General features: G+C 43.2%; 2 protein-coding genes across 6 annotated transcripts in view; both read left to right on the top strand.

Annotated features, from left to right (window-relative positions):
- The window catches only part of LGALS3 (galectin 3), a 517,589-nt gene that overhangs the window by 360,690 nt on the left and 141,722 nt on the right, over positions 1-15,177 (top strand). The window lies entirely within an intron of this gene.
- DAAM1 (dishevelled associated activator of morphogenesis 1) overlaps positions 1-15,177 on the top strand; it is a 319,681-nt gene that overhangs the window by 284,095 nt on the left and 20,409 nt on the right. For all 5 annotated transcript variants that reach the window (XM_068254408.1, XM_068254407.1, XM_068254409.1 and 2 more), the window contains 2 exons: positions 3,592-3,680; positions 4,321-4,489. In XM_068254408.1, coding sequence (XP_068110509.1) covers positions 3,592-3,680; positions 4,321-4,489 — 258 coding nt within the window. The remainder of the gene's footprint in view (positions 1-3,591; positions 3,681-4,320; positions 4,490-15,177) is intronic.

Here is a 15,177-nt window from a genome sequence, read left to right as displayed (position 1 = left end):
GGATAAAGTCTCTCCGGCAAGAAGCAGGCAATTTAAAGGGCCTAGTGCAGAAATCTTTGTTATATATAACTGCACTATGCAGATATACTGTGCGGCTGATTTACGAAGCTACGCTGCAATAGCAGCGCGAGCTCCATGACAGCTAAATTCAAGGCTGCAGGCTATGCTCGCTCTTGCAGCGTAGCGTGCCTTCTTTAGTTACGCATGTTGCTTTCATAGCAACGTACGTTCCTTTAAATGCAAGACACTTCTGTGAAGTATCGCAGCCCGTGATAGAGTGGCCGCCACTATGTTATCGCGTATACTCACATATAAGCCCACCTGCGTATAAGCTGAGGTACCCACTTTTCCCTCAGAAACCAAGAAAAGTAATTGACTCCCTTATAAGCCCCCTCCCCAGTGTATCCCCCTCCACAGTAGCCAGATGTGCCTCCAGTACAAGTCAGTCCCCCACCCCATTGCCAGATGTGCCCCAAGGATGCTATAGCTGTGTCTCAAGATGCCACTAGATGGCATAATGGATATGAGACACAGTAATTGCTTCACAGGAAGAATCCCTGATCATTGCACCGCTGACACACTGCTTGCACACTCCACAAGCCAGGGGACACAGGGACTTTTGAGCAGCACACTCTGCACACCATGTTTCAGGGGATGGGGGGCACAGACCCAGCAGGGAGCCAGCTGGCAAGAGCAGGATGACTAGTGCACAATCCTTAAGCTCCTCTGCCAGTAACAGAACCTGCTCCACCATCCGTTCTGCTCCACCGACTCGCATATAAGCCGAAGGGGTAACTTTTCAGCTCATGTTTTGGGCTGAAAAATTAGGCTTATACGTGAGGATATAAAGTAATTGACATAGTTACTATGTAATTATGTCAATTAGAGCTGACGGAGCAGCAGGGCTGCCAGGCAACTGCTATTGTTTAAAAGGAAATAAATATGGCAGCTTCCATATCCCTCTTGCTACCGTTGTACTTTAAAGGACAATTGAACTGAGAAGAATATGGTGGCTGCCATATGTATTTCCTTTTAAACAATACCAGTTGCCATGCAGCCCTGTTGATCTATTTGGTTGCAGTAGTGTCTGAATCAGACTAGAAACAAGCATGCAGATAATCTTGTCAGATCTGACAATAATGTCAGAAACACCTGATGTGCTGCATGCTTGTTCAGGGTCTATGGCTAAAGTATTAGAGGCATAGGATGAGCAGTATAGCTAGGCAACTGGTATTTCTCAAAAGGAAATAAATATGGCAGCCTTCATATAGTTCTTACTACAGTTGTCCTTTAAAGTGACACTGAAGCAAAAAAAAGTATGATATAATGAATTGAATGTGTAGTAATTAATTGAACAGTAGTAGCAAAGAAAATATATATATTTTTTAATATAACATTGCATCATTCTGTCATATTTTCAGTTTACAAACTTCACTTTGTATTTTAAACTAGGAAACAGAGCAGAGCTAACAACCCTTTGCTCTCCCCTGCAGTAAAACCTTATCTGGCGCTGTCTCTCACTGTTTCTCTGATGTACAAGTGCTTCAGAAAACAGGACTGTCTTTGACCCAAGGTGGGTCGGAGAGCTCAGAGAAGCTCTTTTGCAGAGATAACAAGTTTCTTAATTCTTCCTGTACTGGAGAACAATATACCAGTAAACTCTTTTCTTTGCTACTAATGCTTTATTTCTTAGCTGTACTATGCATACAATTCATTATCTCAGAAGTTTATTTTCACTTCAGGTTTGCTTTAAAGAGAAACCGTGACCAAGAATTGAACTTTATCCCAATCAGTAGCGAATACCCCCTTTTACATGAGAAATCTATTCCTTTTCACAAACAGACCATCAGGAGGCGCTGTATGACTGATATTGTGGTGAAACCCCTCCCACAAAAAACTCTGAAGACCGTGGTACACCTGGCAGTTTCCTGTCTGTGAACCTTGTTGCATTGTGGGAAATAGCTGTTCACAGCTGTTTCCAACTGCCAAAAAAGCAAGCAGCAGCTACATCACCTGCCAACAGTAAAAATGTCACCATAAAATAAATGTCAGAATGTAAATCAGGGATTTAAAAGATTTAACAGTTGGCAAACACTGACTAAATCATTTATACATAATTATTGTAAAAATGAAGCACTTTTTTATTACATTATTTTCACTGGAGTTCCTCTTTAAGTTACATAAAGTAAAGTTTCTCATTTAGTTGCTGATGTAACCTGGAGGATAGTTCTTTAGCACAGCCTGGCTTTTTTTGAGACCGCATTATACAGTCGACTATGTAAGGCATGAACATGGAGAGAACACTATGACATTACCTGTTAGATGTTCCAGTTATACATTGCAGACAGGGCCGTGTTGTGCGCAGCAGATGGGCTGCGTGGCTCACGTACTGCAGAGCTGGGGTGACAGCTTCTCATGAATGAGACGACAGATAGCTGCAGCTATTTCCATGTTATCACTTCCACAGCAAAGAAATGACGGATTTTTACTCCATCACCTACTGCACATGTATGAGAAAATAACCCCTTATTTTCTGTGATGGAAATCAGATGTGAATACCTCTTGCTTTAAATCTCAACTTTACAGCACCTAACAGCGCCCAACTGCTGCCTTTATAGCAAAGGAGGCTTCCGCAGCTACAAGTCTTTTGGAAATGTGTCAGTGGGTGGACAGTATGGTGGCAATTCATGCAAGGATGAAAGCAAATTCAAACTGTGGGACTGACTGAGCAACCGTCCATTTCCCTTGCTCATGCTCAGATTTCTTTTTTCTTTGCTTCTGACATTTCTTAGGCACTCTTGGTGATCGTGGATGCTGTGTTTGAATTTTGAATATGAAAAACTGCATTTGTGTTTGCCTTGTGCAAGCTGTGCTTTTTAGTGATTTTTTTCTAAGTGCAGCCTTTCCTCTTACCTTGCATTTGAAGTACTTTGCTGATTGTATTGAATTCAGTGGGTATTACACTAATTGTAAATGTGAAACTGTAAAACTTAAATGAAGCACTTGATTTAAAGATAACCAGAGGCGGATTTTCTAAATCTTAATAGGGCACAGAGGCATGTTCTCTGCACAATGACATGCCTCTGTGTCCTTCTGGTGCATTCCCCCCTCCCCTTCCTTTGCTCTGCTGCCCCCCCTGAAAAATAGCGCCAGGCTAGTGACAATCTGCTTGTCGCTAGCCTGCTGTTTACCTGGCATATGTCACTCACCATGCACCTCCCCCGCCTCCTCCATTGCATGGCTCCCGCCTCTGTCCCCTCGCTCCCCGCCTCCGTAAGCTTCCTCCAATCGGAAGCTAAGCCGCGACCCAGAAAGTACAAGTAAATTAATCACCAGTTAAACATAAATGCAATTGAAAGGCAAATGATATATCTGTTGAAACGCAAGTGATTGCAGCACTTAGGCTAGCAATGTGATGACACAGCTGTGCCCAGACAAGGCCGTGGTTGAGATCGTTTCACTGTCTAAAAAGACCTAACACAACAGTCAAGTGATGTAACAGCAATAAAACAGCCATAACTTCAGAAGTGTAAACAGAGTGTAAATTATGGTTCAGTATATGTCTTTCATAAACCTTTATATTTTATTTAGGATCAATCACTATCAGCAGCGGCTGCAGTCTCTGTACTTCAAAAAGAAGTTCGCAGAAAGAGTCGCTGAGGTCAAACCAAAGGTAGAAGGTGAGTCAGCGATACGCAGAATTCTGGATAGTGATTTCTTCTAATCTGTAATATCACTGGTGTAGTCTGAACTTAGTAGGTGCAACATACAGAAAACTTCCCCAAAAATTATTGACTTTTAGGATTGAAGGACTGACACCTTAAATATAACCCTTCCTATAGCCATATATTGCTGTGTTTGTTGTTGGCCCACCCTCACACTGAGGATTAACAACCCCCCCCCCCGGCATCTTGGGAAAACAGATATCTTTTCTACTGGCTTTAGAACTCTCAGTAAAAGAACATTCCACAGAGATCACCTGCCAGTGCTAAAACATGTTGTCACCTTTCAGACAGTAAATCAGTGAGGGGAAAGATTTTACAATGGGCAAACACTGACTACGTCATTTATAAAAGATTGTTATGTTGATTACAGTTCCTCTTTAATTCCACATTATTTGGACAGTCATTGGGCGATTTACCAAGACAGCTGCAAAGGGGGGGGGGGGGGGACAAAGTGGGCGTGTTCTCCAGAACAGCAAATCGGGCTTCAGCTAGCATTCTGACTTGTTGCTCTGGCCAACTGCTCCACTTCTGCACCTGTCTTGGTAAATCAATGTTGTCCTCTTTATCTCCTTCTGACCATTTTGTTTCCCTGCAGCAATTCGTTTAGCCTCCAAGCAAGTTTTCCAGAGTAAAAGCCTGAAGCAGCTGCTGGAAGTGGTCCTGGCTTTCGGGAACTACATGAACAAAGGGCAGAGAGGAAACGCTTACGGGTTCAAAATCTCCAGCTTAAACAAGATCGCCGATACCAAATCTAGTATTGATAAGTAAGTTGCACAGAGGTCGGAGGAGTAATCTTGTCCAGAGTTCAGGGTCATAGCTGTTCTATGCATATCCATGAAAAGCACTGCTTCCAAAGCTCAGCTGTCAGTGACTTGGGCAACGATATGCAAAATCAATTTTATATATATATATATATATATATATATATATATATATATATATATATATATATATATATATATATATATATATATATATATATATATATATAATATACACACACAGTGGAGGAAATAATTATTTGACACCTCACTGATTTTGTAAGTTTGTCCAATGACAAAGAAATGAAAAGTCTCAGAACAGTATCATTTCAATGGTAGGTTTATTTTAACAGTGGCAGATAGCACATCAAAAGGAAAATCGAAAAAATAACCTTAAATAAAAGATAGCAACTGATTTGCATTTCATTGAGTGAAATAAGTTTTTGAACCCCTACCAACCATTAAGAGTTCTGGCTCCCACAGAGTGGTTAGACACTTCTACTCAATTAGTCACCCTCATTAAGGACACCTGTCTTAACTAGTCACCTGTATAAAAGACACCTGTCCACAGAATAAATCAATCAAGCAGACTCCAAACTCTCCAACATGGGAAAGACCAAAGAGCTGTCCAAGGATGTCAGAGACAAAATTGTAGACCTGCACAAGGCTGGAATACGCTACAAAACCATTAGCAAGAAGCTGGGAGAGAAGGTGACAACTGTTGGTGCGATTGTTCAAAAATGGAAGGAGCACAAAATGACCATCAATCGACCTCGCTCTGGGGCTCCACGCAAAATCTCACCTCGTGGGTTGTCAATGGTTCTGAGAAAGGTGAAAAAGCATCCTAGAACTACACGGGAGGAGTTAGTGAATGACCTCAAATTAGCAGGGACCACAGTCACCAAGAAAACCATTGGAAACACATTACACCGCAATGGATTAAAATCCTGCAGGGCTCGCAAGGTCCCCCTGCTCAAGAAGACACATGTGCAGGCCCGTCTGAAGTTTGCCAATGAACACCTGAATGATTCTGTGAGTGACTGGGAGAAGGTGCTGTGGTCTGATGAGACCAAAATAGAGCTCTTTGGCATTAACTCAACTCGCTGTGTTTGGAGGAAGAAAAATGCCGCCTATGACCCCCAAAACACCGTCCCCACCGTCAAGCATGGGGGCGAAACATTTTGCTTTGGGGGTGTTTTTCTGCTAAGGGCACAGGACAACTTAATTGCATTAACGGGAAAATGGACGGAGCCATGTATTGTGAAATTCTGAATGACAACCTCCTTCCCTCTGCCAGGAAACTGAAAATGGGTCGTGGATGGGTGTTCCAGCACGACAATGACCCAAAACATACAGCAAAGGCAACAAAGCAGTGGCTCAAGAAGAAGCACATTAACCACTTCCCGACCGCCTAACGCACAGGGGCGGCCGGGAAGTGGAGCCCTGAAGGACCGGCTCACCCACAGAGGCGGCGGTCCTTCTAAGGGCATGGGCGGAGCGATCGCGTCTTCCATGACGCGATCCTCCGCCGGCGCCTGTCACCGCTCGCCCGCCGCAACATCCCGCCGGCTATACGGAAGCGCCGGCGGGATGTTAACCCCGCGATCGCCGCATACAAAGTGTATAATACACTTTGTAATGTTTACAAAGTGTATTATACAGGCTGCCTCCTGCCCTGGTGGTCCCAGTGTCCGAGGGACCACCAGGGCAGGCTGCAGCCACCCTAGTGTGCACCCAAGCACACTGATTTCTCCCCCCCCTGCCCCAGATCGCCCACAGCACCCATCAGACCCCCCCCCTGCCCACCCCCCAGACCCCTGTTTGCACCCAATCACCCCCCTAATCACCCATCAATCACTCCCTGTCACTATCTGTCAACGCTATTTTTTTTTTATTCCCCCCCCCCCTGCTCCCTCCTGATCACCCCCCCCACCCCTCAGATTCTCCCCAGACCCCCCCCCCATGTACTGTATGCATCTATCCCCCCTGATCACCTGTCAATCACCCCCTGTCACTGCCACCCATCAATCAGCCCCTAACCTGCCCCTTGAGGGCAATCTGATCACCCCCCCCACACCAATAGATCGCCCGCAGATCCGACATCAGATCACCTCCCAAATCCATTGTTTACATCTATTCTCTCCTCTAAACGCCCACTAATTACCCATCAATCACCCCCTATCACCACCTGTCACTTTTACCTATCAGATCAGACCCTAATCTGCCCCTTGCGGGCACCCAATCACCCGCCCACACGCTCAGATTGCCCTCTGACCCCCCCCCCTTATCAATTTACCAGTGCATTAATTACATCTGTTCTTCCCTGTAATAACCCACTGATCACCTGTCAATTACCTGCCAATCACCTATCACCCATCAATCACCCCCTGTCACTGCCACCCATCAATCAGCCCCTAACCTGCCCCTTGCGGGCAATCTGATCACCCACCCACACCATTAGATCGCCCGCAAACCTGCCGTCAGATTACCTCCCAAATGTATCGTTTACATCTGTTATCTTCTCTAAACACCCACTAATTACCCATCAATCACCCATCAATCACCCCCTATCACCACCTGTCACTGTTACCTATCAGATCAGACCCTAATCTGCCCCTTGCGGGCACCCAATCACCCGCCCACACGCTCAGATTGCCCTCAGACCCCCCCCCCCTTATCAATTCGCCAGTGCATTATTATTATTATTATTATTTAGTATTTATATAGCGCCGACATATTACGCAGCGCTGTACAGTGTATATATATATATATATATATATATCTTGTCACTAACTGTCCCTCAAAGGAGCTCACAATCTAATCCCTACCATTGCCATATGTCTATATTATGTAGTGTAAGTACTGTAGTCTAGGGCCAATTTTTTTTAGATGGAGCCAATTAACTTATCTGTATGTTTTTGGAATGTGGGAGGAAACCGGAGTGCCCGGTGGAAACCCACACAGCCACGGAGAGAACATACAAACTCTTTGCAGATAGTGCCCTGGCTGGGATTCGAACCAGGGACCCAGCGCTGCAAGGCGAGAGAGCTAACCACTACGCCGCCGTGCTGCCCCACTGAAAAAAAGACACCCCAAGGTATTCTGTTAGGTGTATGACGAGTTCATAGAAGATTTTATTTTTTGTCAAAAGTTAGCGGAAATTAATTTTTATTGTTTTTTTTTCACAAAGTGTCATTTTTCACTAACTTGTGACAAAAAATAAAATCTTCTATGAACTCGCCATACACCTAATGGAATACCTTGGGGTGTCTTCTTTCTAAAATGGGGTCACTTGTGGGGTTCCTATACTGCCCTGGCATTTTAGGGGCCCTAAACCGCGAGGAGTAGTCTAGAAAACAAATGCTTCAAAATGACCTGTGAATAGGACGTTGGGCCCCTTAGCGCACCTAGGCTGCAAAAAAGTGTCACATATGTGGTACCGCCGTACTCAGGAAAAGTAGTATAATGTGTTTTGGGGTGTATTTTTACACATACCCATGCTGGGTGGGAGAAATTTCTATGTAAATGGACAATTGTGTGTAAAAAAATCAAACAATTGTCATTTACAGAGATATTTCTCCCACTTAGCATGGGTATGTGTAAAAATACACCCCAAAACGCATTATACTACTTCTCCTGAGTACGGCGGTACCACATATGTGGCACTTTTTTACACCCTAAGTACGCTAAGGGGCCCAAAGTTCAATGAGTACCTTTAGGATTTCACAGGTCATTTTGCGACATTTGGTTTCAAGACTACTCCTCACGGTTTAGGGCCCCTAAAATGCCAGGGCAGTATAGGAACCCCACAAATGACCCCATTCTAGAAAGAAGACACCCAAAGGTATTCCGTACGGAGTATGGTGAGTTCATAGATTTTATTTTTTGTCACAAGTTAGCGGAAAATGACACTTTGTGAAAAAAAACAATTAAAATCAATTTCCGCTAACTTGTGACAAAAAAATAAAAACTTCTATGAACTCACCATACTCCTAACGGAATACCTTGGGGTGTCTTCTTTCTAAAATGGGGTCATTAGTGGGGTTCCTATACTGCCCTGGCATTTTAGGGGCCCTAAACCGTGAGGAGTAGTCTTGAAACAAAAATGACCTGTGAAATCCTAAAGGTACTCATTGGACTTTGGGCCCCTTAGTGCAGTTAGGGTGCAAAAAAGTGCCACACCTGTGGTATCGCCGTACTCGGGAGAAGTAGTATAATGTGTTTTGGGGTGTATTTTTACACATACCCATGCTGGGTGGGAGAAATACCTCTGTAAATGACAATCTTTTGATTTTTTTTTACACACAATTGTCCATTTACAGAGGTATTCCTCCCACCCAGCATGGGTATGTGTAAAAATACACCCCAAAACACATTGTACTACTTCTCCCGAGTATGGCGATACCACATGTGTGGCACTTTTTTGCACCCTAACTGCGCTAAAGGGCCCAAAGTCCAATGAGTACCTTTAGGATTTCACAGGTCATTTTGAGAAATTTCGTTTCAAGACTACTCCTCACGGTTTAGGGCCCCTAAAATGCCAGGGCAGTATAGGAACCCCACAAATGACCCCATTTTAGAAAGAAGACACCCCAAGGTATTCCGTTAGTAGTATGGCGAGTTCATAGAACATTTTATTTTTTGTCACAAGTTAGCGGAAATTGATTTTAATTGTGTTTTTTCACAAAGTGTCATTTTCCGCTAACTTTTGACAAAAAATAAAATCTTCTATGAACTCACCATACTCCTAACGGAATACCTTGGGGTGTCTTCTTTCTAAAATAGGGTCATTTGTGGGGTTCCTATACTGCCCTGGCATTTTAGGGGCCCTAAACCGTGAGGAGTAGTCTTGAAACGAAATTTCTCAAAATGACCTGTGAAATCCTAAAGGTACTCATTGGACTTTGGGCCTTTTAGCGCAGTTAGGGTGCAAAAAAGTGCCACACATGTGGTATCGCCGTACTCAGGAGAAGTATTATAATGTGTTTTGTGGTGTATTTTTACACATACCCATGCTGAGTGGGAGAAAGATCTCTGTAAATGGACAATTGTGTGTAAAAAAAATTAACAAATTGTCATTTACAGAGATATTTCTCCCACCCAGCATGGGTATGTGTAAAAATACACCCCAAAACACATTCTACTACTTCTCCTGAGTACGGCAATACCACATGTGTGGCACTTTTTTGCAGCCTAACTGCGCTAAGGGGCCCAAAGTCCAATGAGCACCTTTAGGCTTTACAGGGGTGCTTACAATTTAGCACCCCCCAAAATGTCAGGACAGTAAACACACCCCACAAATGACCCCATTTTGGAAAGTAGACCCTTCAAGGTATTCAGAGAGGGGCATGGTGAGTCCGTGGCAGATTTCATTTTTTTTTGTCGCAAGTTAGAAGAAATGGAAACTTTTTTTTTTTTTTCTCACAAAGTGTCATTTTCCGCTTACTTGTGACAAAAAATAATATCTTCTATGAACTCACTATGCCTCTCAGTGAATACTTTGGGATGTCTTCTTTCCAAAATGGGGTCATTTGGGGGGTATTTATACTATCCTGGAATTCTAGCCCCTCATGAAACATGACAGGGGGTCAGAAAAGTCAGAGATGCTTGAAAATGGGAAAATTCACTTTTTGCACCATAGTTTGTAAACGCTATAACTTTTACCCAAACCAATAAATATACACTGAATGGGTTTTTTTTAATCAAAAACATGTTTGTCCACATTTTTCGCGCTGCATGTATACAGAAATTTTACTTTATTTGAAAAATGTCAGCACAGAAAGTTAAAAAAATCATTTTTTTGCCAAAATTCATGTCTTTTTTGATGAATATAATAAGTAAAAATCGCAGGAGCAATCAAATAGCACCAAAAGAAAGCTTTATTAGTGACAAGAAAAGGAGCCAAAATTTATTTAGGTGGTAGGTTGTATGAGCGAGCAATAAACCGTGAAAGCTGCAGTGGTCTGAATGGAAAAAAAAGTGGCCGGTCCTTAAGGGGTAGAAAGCCCTAGGTCCTCAAGTGGTTAAGGTCATGGAGTGGCCTAGTCAGTCTCCGGACCCTAATCCAATAGAAAACCTATGGAGGGAGCTCAAGCTCAGAGTTGCACAGAGACAGCCTCGAAACCTTAGGGATTTAGAGATGATCTGCAAAGAGGAGTGGACCAACATTCCTCCTAAAATGTGTGCAAACTTGGTCATCAATTACAAGAAACGTTTGACCTCTGTGCTTGCAAACAAGGGTTTTTCCACTAAGTATTAAGTCTTTTATTGTTAGAGGGTTCAAAAACGTATTTCACTCAATGAAATGCAAATCAGTTGCTATCTTTTATTTAAGGTTATTTTTTCGATTTTCCTTTTGATGTGCTATCTGCCACTGTTAAAATAAACCTACCATTGAAATGATACTGTTCTGAGACTTTTCATTTCTTTGTCATTGGACAAACTTACAAAATCAGTGAGGGGTCAAATAATTATTTCCTCCACTGTATGTGTATGTATATATATATATATATATATATATATATATATATATATATATATATATATATATATTATGTGTGTGTGTGCACACGGGAGGATATTGGTTGCTTGACAGTTGGAAACGGCCTTTACTTCCCACAATGCAACACTGTTCACAGCCAGGAACTGTCTGGACCTAGGTCCTGACATCACACTGTGGGAGGGGTTTCACCACAATATCAGCCATACAGACCCTCTGATGATCTATTTGAGAAAAGGCAAAGATTTCTCATGGTAAAAATGTATCAGCTACTGATTGGGATGAAGGTCAATCCAGGGTTACAGTTCCTCTTTATATGTACACAGAAATGCAATTGTTTGTGCAATCCTCCAGTATGAATATCCACACAAATGTCTGCTCCCTCTCCATCCCCCTGGTCTCCTTCGTTGTGCCACTGTCAGCCACGTAAAGTCTGCACATGGTAATTTAAGTGGCACGGACCATAAAGGCACAAGTACATGATTAATAAAACATAGACAACCAACTTGGATTTAAATGGCCGTAGGCTCTATTTATTGCGGTTTAAAATAATTAAAAGTTAATTGTTTATTAAACTGATAAATTAAAACATCAACAATAATAATATAAACAACTCAGAACCAAAGGTATCAATTGATACTTAAAGCGGAATATAACCCTGCATTTCAACTTTGCTCTAAAACATTATTTACAGCACATTATATGCAACCAGCATTTTTTTTTTTACTAGACCAGCATTGGAAGGGTTACACACAGAGCTTTAAAGTTCCGTGGATAGAAATGCAGACGCATCCGAAGTTTAGATAGATACATTTAAGTAAACACAATGTAACAAGTGGTGAATGTTGCACGCTCTCTGGCTGTCCTCCAGCTCCTGCACAGTCAGAGAGTGTGTGTCACATTCCACACTTGTTACATTGTGTTTACTTAAATGTATCTATCTAAACTTCGGATGCGTCTGCATTTCTATCCATTAAAGCTCTGTGTTTAACCCTTCCAATGCTGGTCTAGTAAAAAAAATGCTGGTTGCATACAATATGCTGTAAATAATGTTTTAGAGCAAAGTTGAAATGCAGGGTTTATATTCCGCTTTAATCAACAACCATACAGTCTTTAGGACTAGTATGACTTCTTCATAAAATAGTCCAAAACCAGCTAGCCAAGCCACAATCGTGGGCGACTTTAACCGCCAATAAAGTCAATCCACCTACGACTGTGAAACACGAAGAAAAGGGATGGGTGGGTGGGTGCTTCCAGCTTGCTTGACTGGAGACTGAGGAGAATCAGGCAGAGCATCACAGGTTTGAGGTGAACCCTTCTGTGATTGGCCAGCTGAAACTTGGCTCCAAAAGACAGCTGCCAATCAACTGAGAGAAACTTCTCACCTCTGCTCAGCAACCAAATCTCCTCACAGACTCCTAGAGACCGCCCAGCATCTGAAAGAGAGGGGAAAAAACAGCAGCATCAGAAGGAAAAGACACATATCATTATATGAACCTATTGCATTATGTATACCCCTGTATTTCAAATGTCACATTTCCAAGTATATACCTATGAATATATGTAACCACACACCTGAACTTATAGCAACATGATATAAAGAACCTAAATATAAGAGAACCATCACCCCAAACTGCCCAACCACCAAATCACAAAGAAGCCTGCGTTCCATACTCTCACTATGGCCTTACATGCGCAATCCGGGCCTCGTGCACCACCTGATTGCTCCCCCATGGCTAGGAGCATTCTGCGCATCTGTAGTTCACTAATACTGTGACTGCGCTTGCGCAGAAGGCTTCAAGCAACAGGAGTGCAATAGAGGAAGTGTGCAGCCTGTAACAGAGCCGGCGTAGTGGCCCACAACTGCGTCTTTGCAGACTTCACAACCGAGGGGACTGGAAGAACATTGAGGGAGCAGACTAACTGCAAGAAAGCTGGAGGAAGCCCAATATAAATCCTTTACTCCTATTTATCTCACGTTTACTGTTAGGGCTACTACGCTTCAGTACAGAAATCTACATAAAATATATTCACATTTTTTCTGTGGTTCAGACTTGTTCATAGTAAAACGCCTCCTTTAATTTAATAGAGGCAAGCGCTTATTTCACGTGAAACAGCAAAGTTAATTTTTGGACGTGTGCAAGTGAGAACAATGTTTCCATCCAAACATCCCCGGGCCTGTCACTGGCCTTTCACCAGAGCTGAGGGGCGGGTCCCCCCTGTACGGCATTACCGATCCCTGCGTCACTGCCTCCTGCAGGAGGAAACAGGAAATTCTTCTCTAATGGTTTCGTTGAAAGCTCAGTTTAGTAAACCCAGAGCAATTACCGTACTCCTAGCAGTGGTTTATGCGTTCTTCTTACTGCCGACCTTTCACGGTTGGGGGGGGGGGGGGGGGGGGGACGGTATTGTATATAGAAACCAGCGTGCGATAGCTGCTAATTTCCCACCAGAGCTGCGGTTTAGTTTAAAGCTTCCTAGGGGGAAAAAAAGAGATGGCTCCTGCGGGGTCTGCATGAGGTAATGTAAAGAAGAGCGATTGCCCTGATGATATTCAGCTGTTTAACTTCTAAAGTGTTTATGATGCACTTGTTGGATGGAAGCCCACTTTGTACAAGGCTTGCATGTGAACAGAGAGCTGGGATATATCACCGATCACCTCTGTTTACTTCAGCGTTTGATTGTCAAATCTCCTCTATGAGATGAAGGGTGTTTTCTTCTGCCTGGGTGGTGCACACAACCTATACGCAACCTATGCTGACTAACAGGATGTGTATCATACCTGAATCCTGGACCTTGTGGTGTCCTGGCCCTCTCTTTCTCTCATCTAATGCACTCTGTGTGTCCACACTGATAAAGAGAACCAGTTTAAAGGACAACTACCCACAAATGTAGACTGTATCCAGGAACTCCATATACTGTATCTGTTGTAATAAAATGCACTCAAGCGTTTTGTTTACTTTTGTTTGTGCTTTTTTTAACCACTTCCGTACCAGCAGTCTCTGCCCACTTCAGGACCAGAGACTGCTGGTATGGTAAAACGCCACCTCCCAATGAATCGCCGCACATACCTGCCACTCTCGCCAGGCACGACGCTACCCTATCGCCACAGGCTCCTCTCTGCCGTCTCTATGACGGCAGAGTGCTGACAAGCTGGTCTATCAATAGGAGCCAATGTGATTGGCTCTCCATGATCACACGGTCAGGAGCCAATGAAAGAAGCTCCTGAACTGCTTATAGAGCTCTGCTGGTTTTTTTGACAGCAGAGCGAGCAAATTGTGGCAGGTTCAGAGCGGCAAGATCAGTGGGGACACGTCATTCAGCGGGACGTTGAATCTATGTCAAGTCAGAGCGGCAGCACCACCTGCTGGACGTAGATTCATACTGTGTCGGTCTGGAACCAGTTAAAGTGGATCTGAGGTGATCTGCATAATTGTGTTCCTTTCCTATTGTTTATAGGGCATTCCTCAAGTCAAATACTTTTTTGTTTTTGTTTTAATACTCTAATTCCCTATAAACTAAATAAGCCACACCCACAGGTTTTCAGAGATCCTTGGCAGTAGCTCATGGGAGCTCAGTCTGGGCAGGAGGAGGGGAAGGTGTTACTAGCCATTGATTTCAGAGGCAGAGGGGAGGAGGAGGGGGGATTAGGTTTTTTTCACAGGCTGAGTGCTCAAGAGGCAGATAAGCCTGCCTCTGTGTAATGTTTACAAACAACATGGCTGCTGTCATTGTATAACAGGAAGAAATAATCATATTCTATTAAAGCCGTTTGCAGCTAGATTTGCTGTGTAAACTATCTAAACTTTAGATATATAGACAAGTTACTTGTTATAGTTAGTTTTTCATCTTGGATCCGCTTCAAGGAATTGCAGTTTATAGAACTTAATTTATTTTGAAGATTTGGCTAGCTGTCTGCCTGTCTCACTGTACTGGTTAAGGGCTCTACCTGTGACACAGGAGACCAGAGTGCGAATCTCGGCTTTTCCTGTTCAGTAAGCCATCACCTATTCAGTAAGGAGACCCTGGGCAAGACTCCCTAATACTGCTACTGCTTATAGAGTGTGCCCTAGTGGCTGCAGCTCTGGCGTTTTGAGCCCGCCAGGAGAACAGCGCAATATTCTGTGTCTTTTTTTGTGTTGTTTAGGTAAAATCTGGGCCAGGACACTATCTGCATGGAGTTTGTGTGTTC

Source organism: Hyperolius riggenbachi, chromosome 9 (assembly GCF_040937935.1).
Source record: "Hyperolius riggenbachi isolate aHypRig1 chromosome 9, aHypRig1.pri, whole genome shotgun sequence".
NCBI lineage: Eukaryota > Metazoa > Chordata > Amphibia > Anura > Hyperoliidae > Hyperolius > Hyperolius riggenbachi.
The sequence above is the reverse complement of the archived record's forward strand: the minus strand, read 5'-3'. Positions and strand labels throughout refer to the sequence as shown.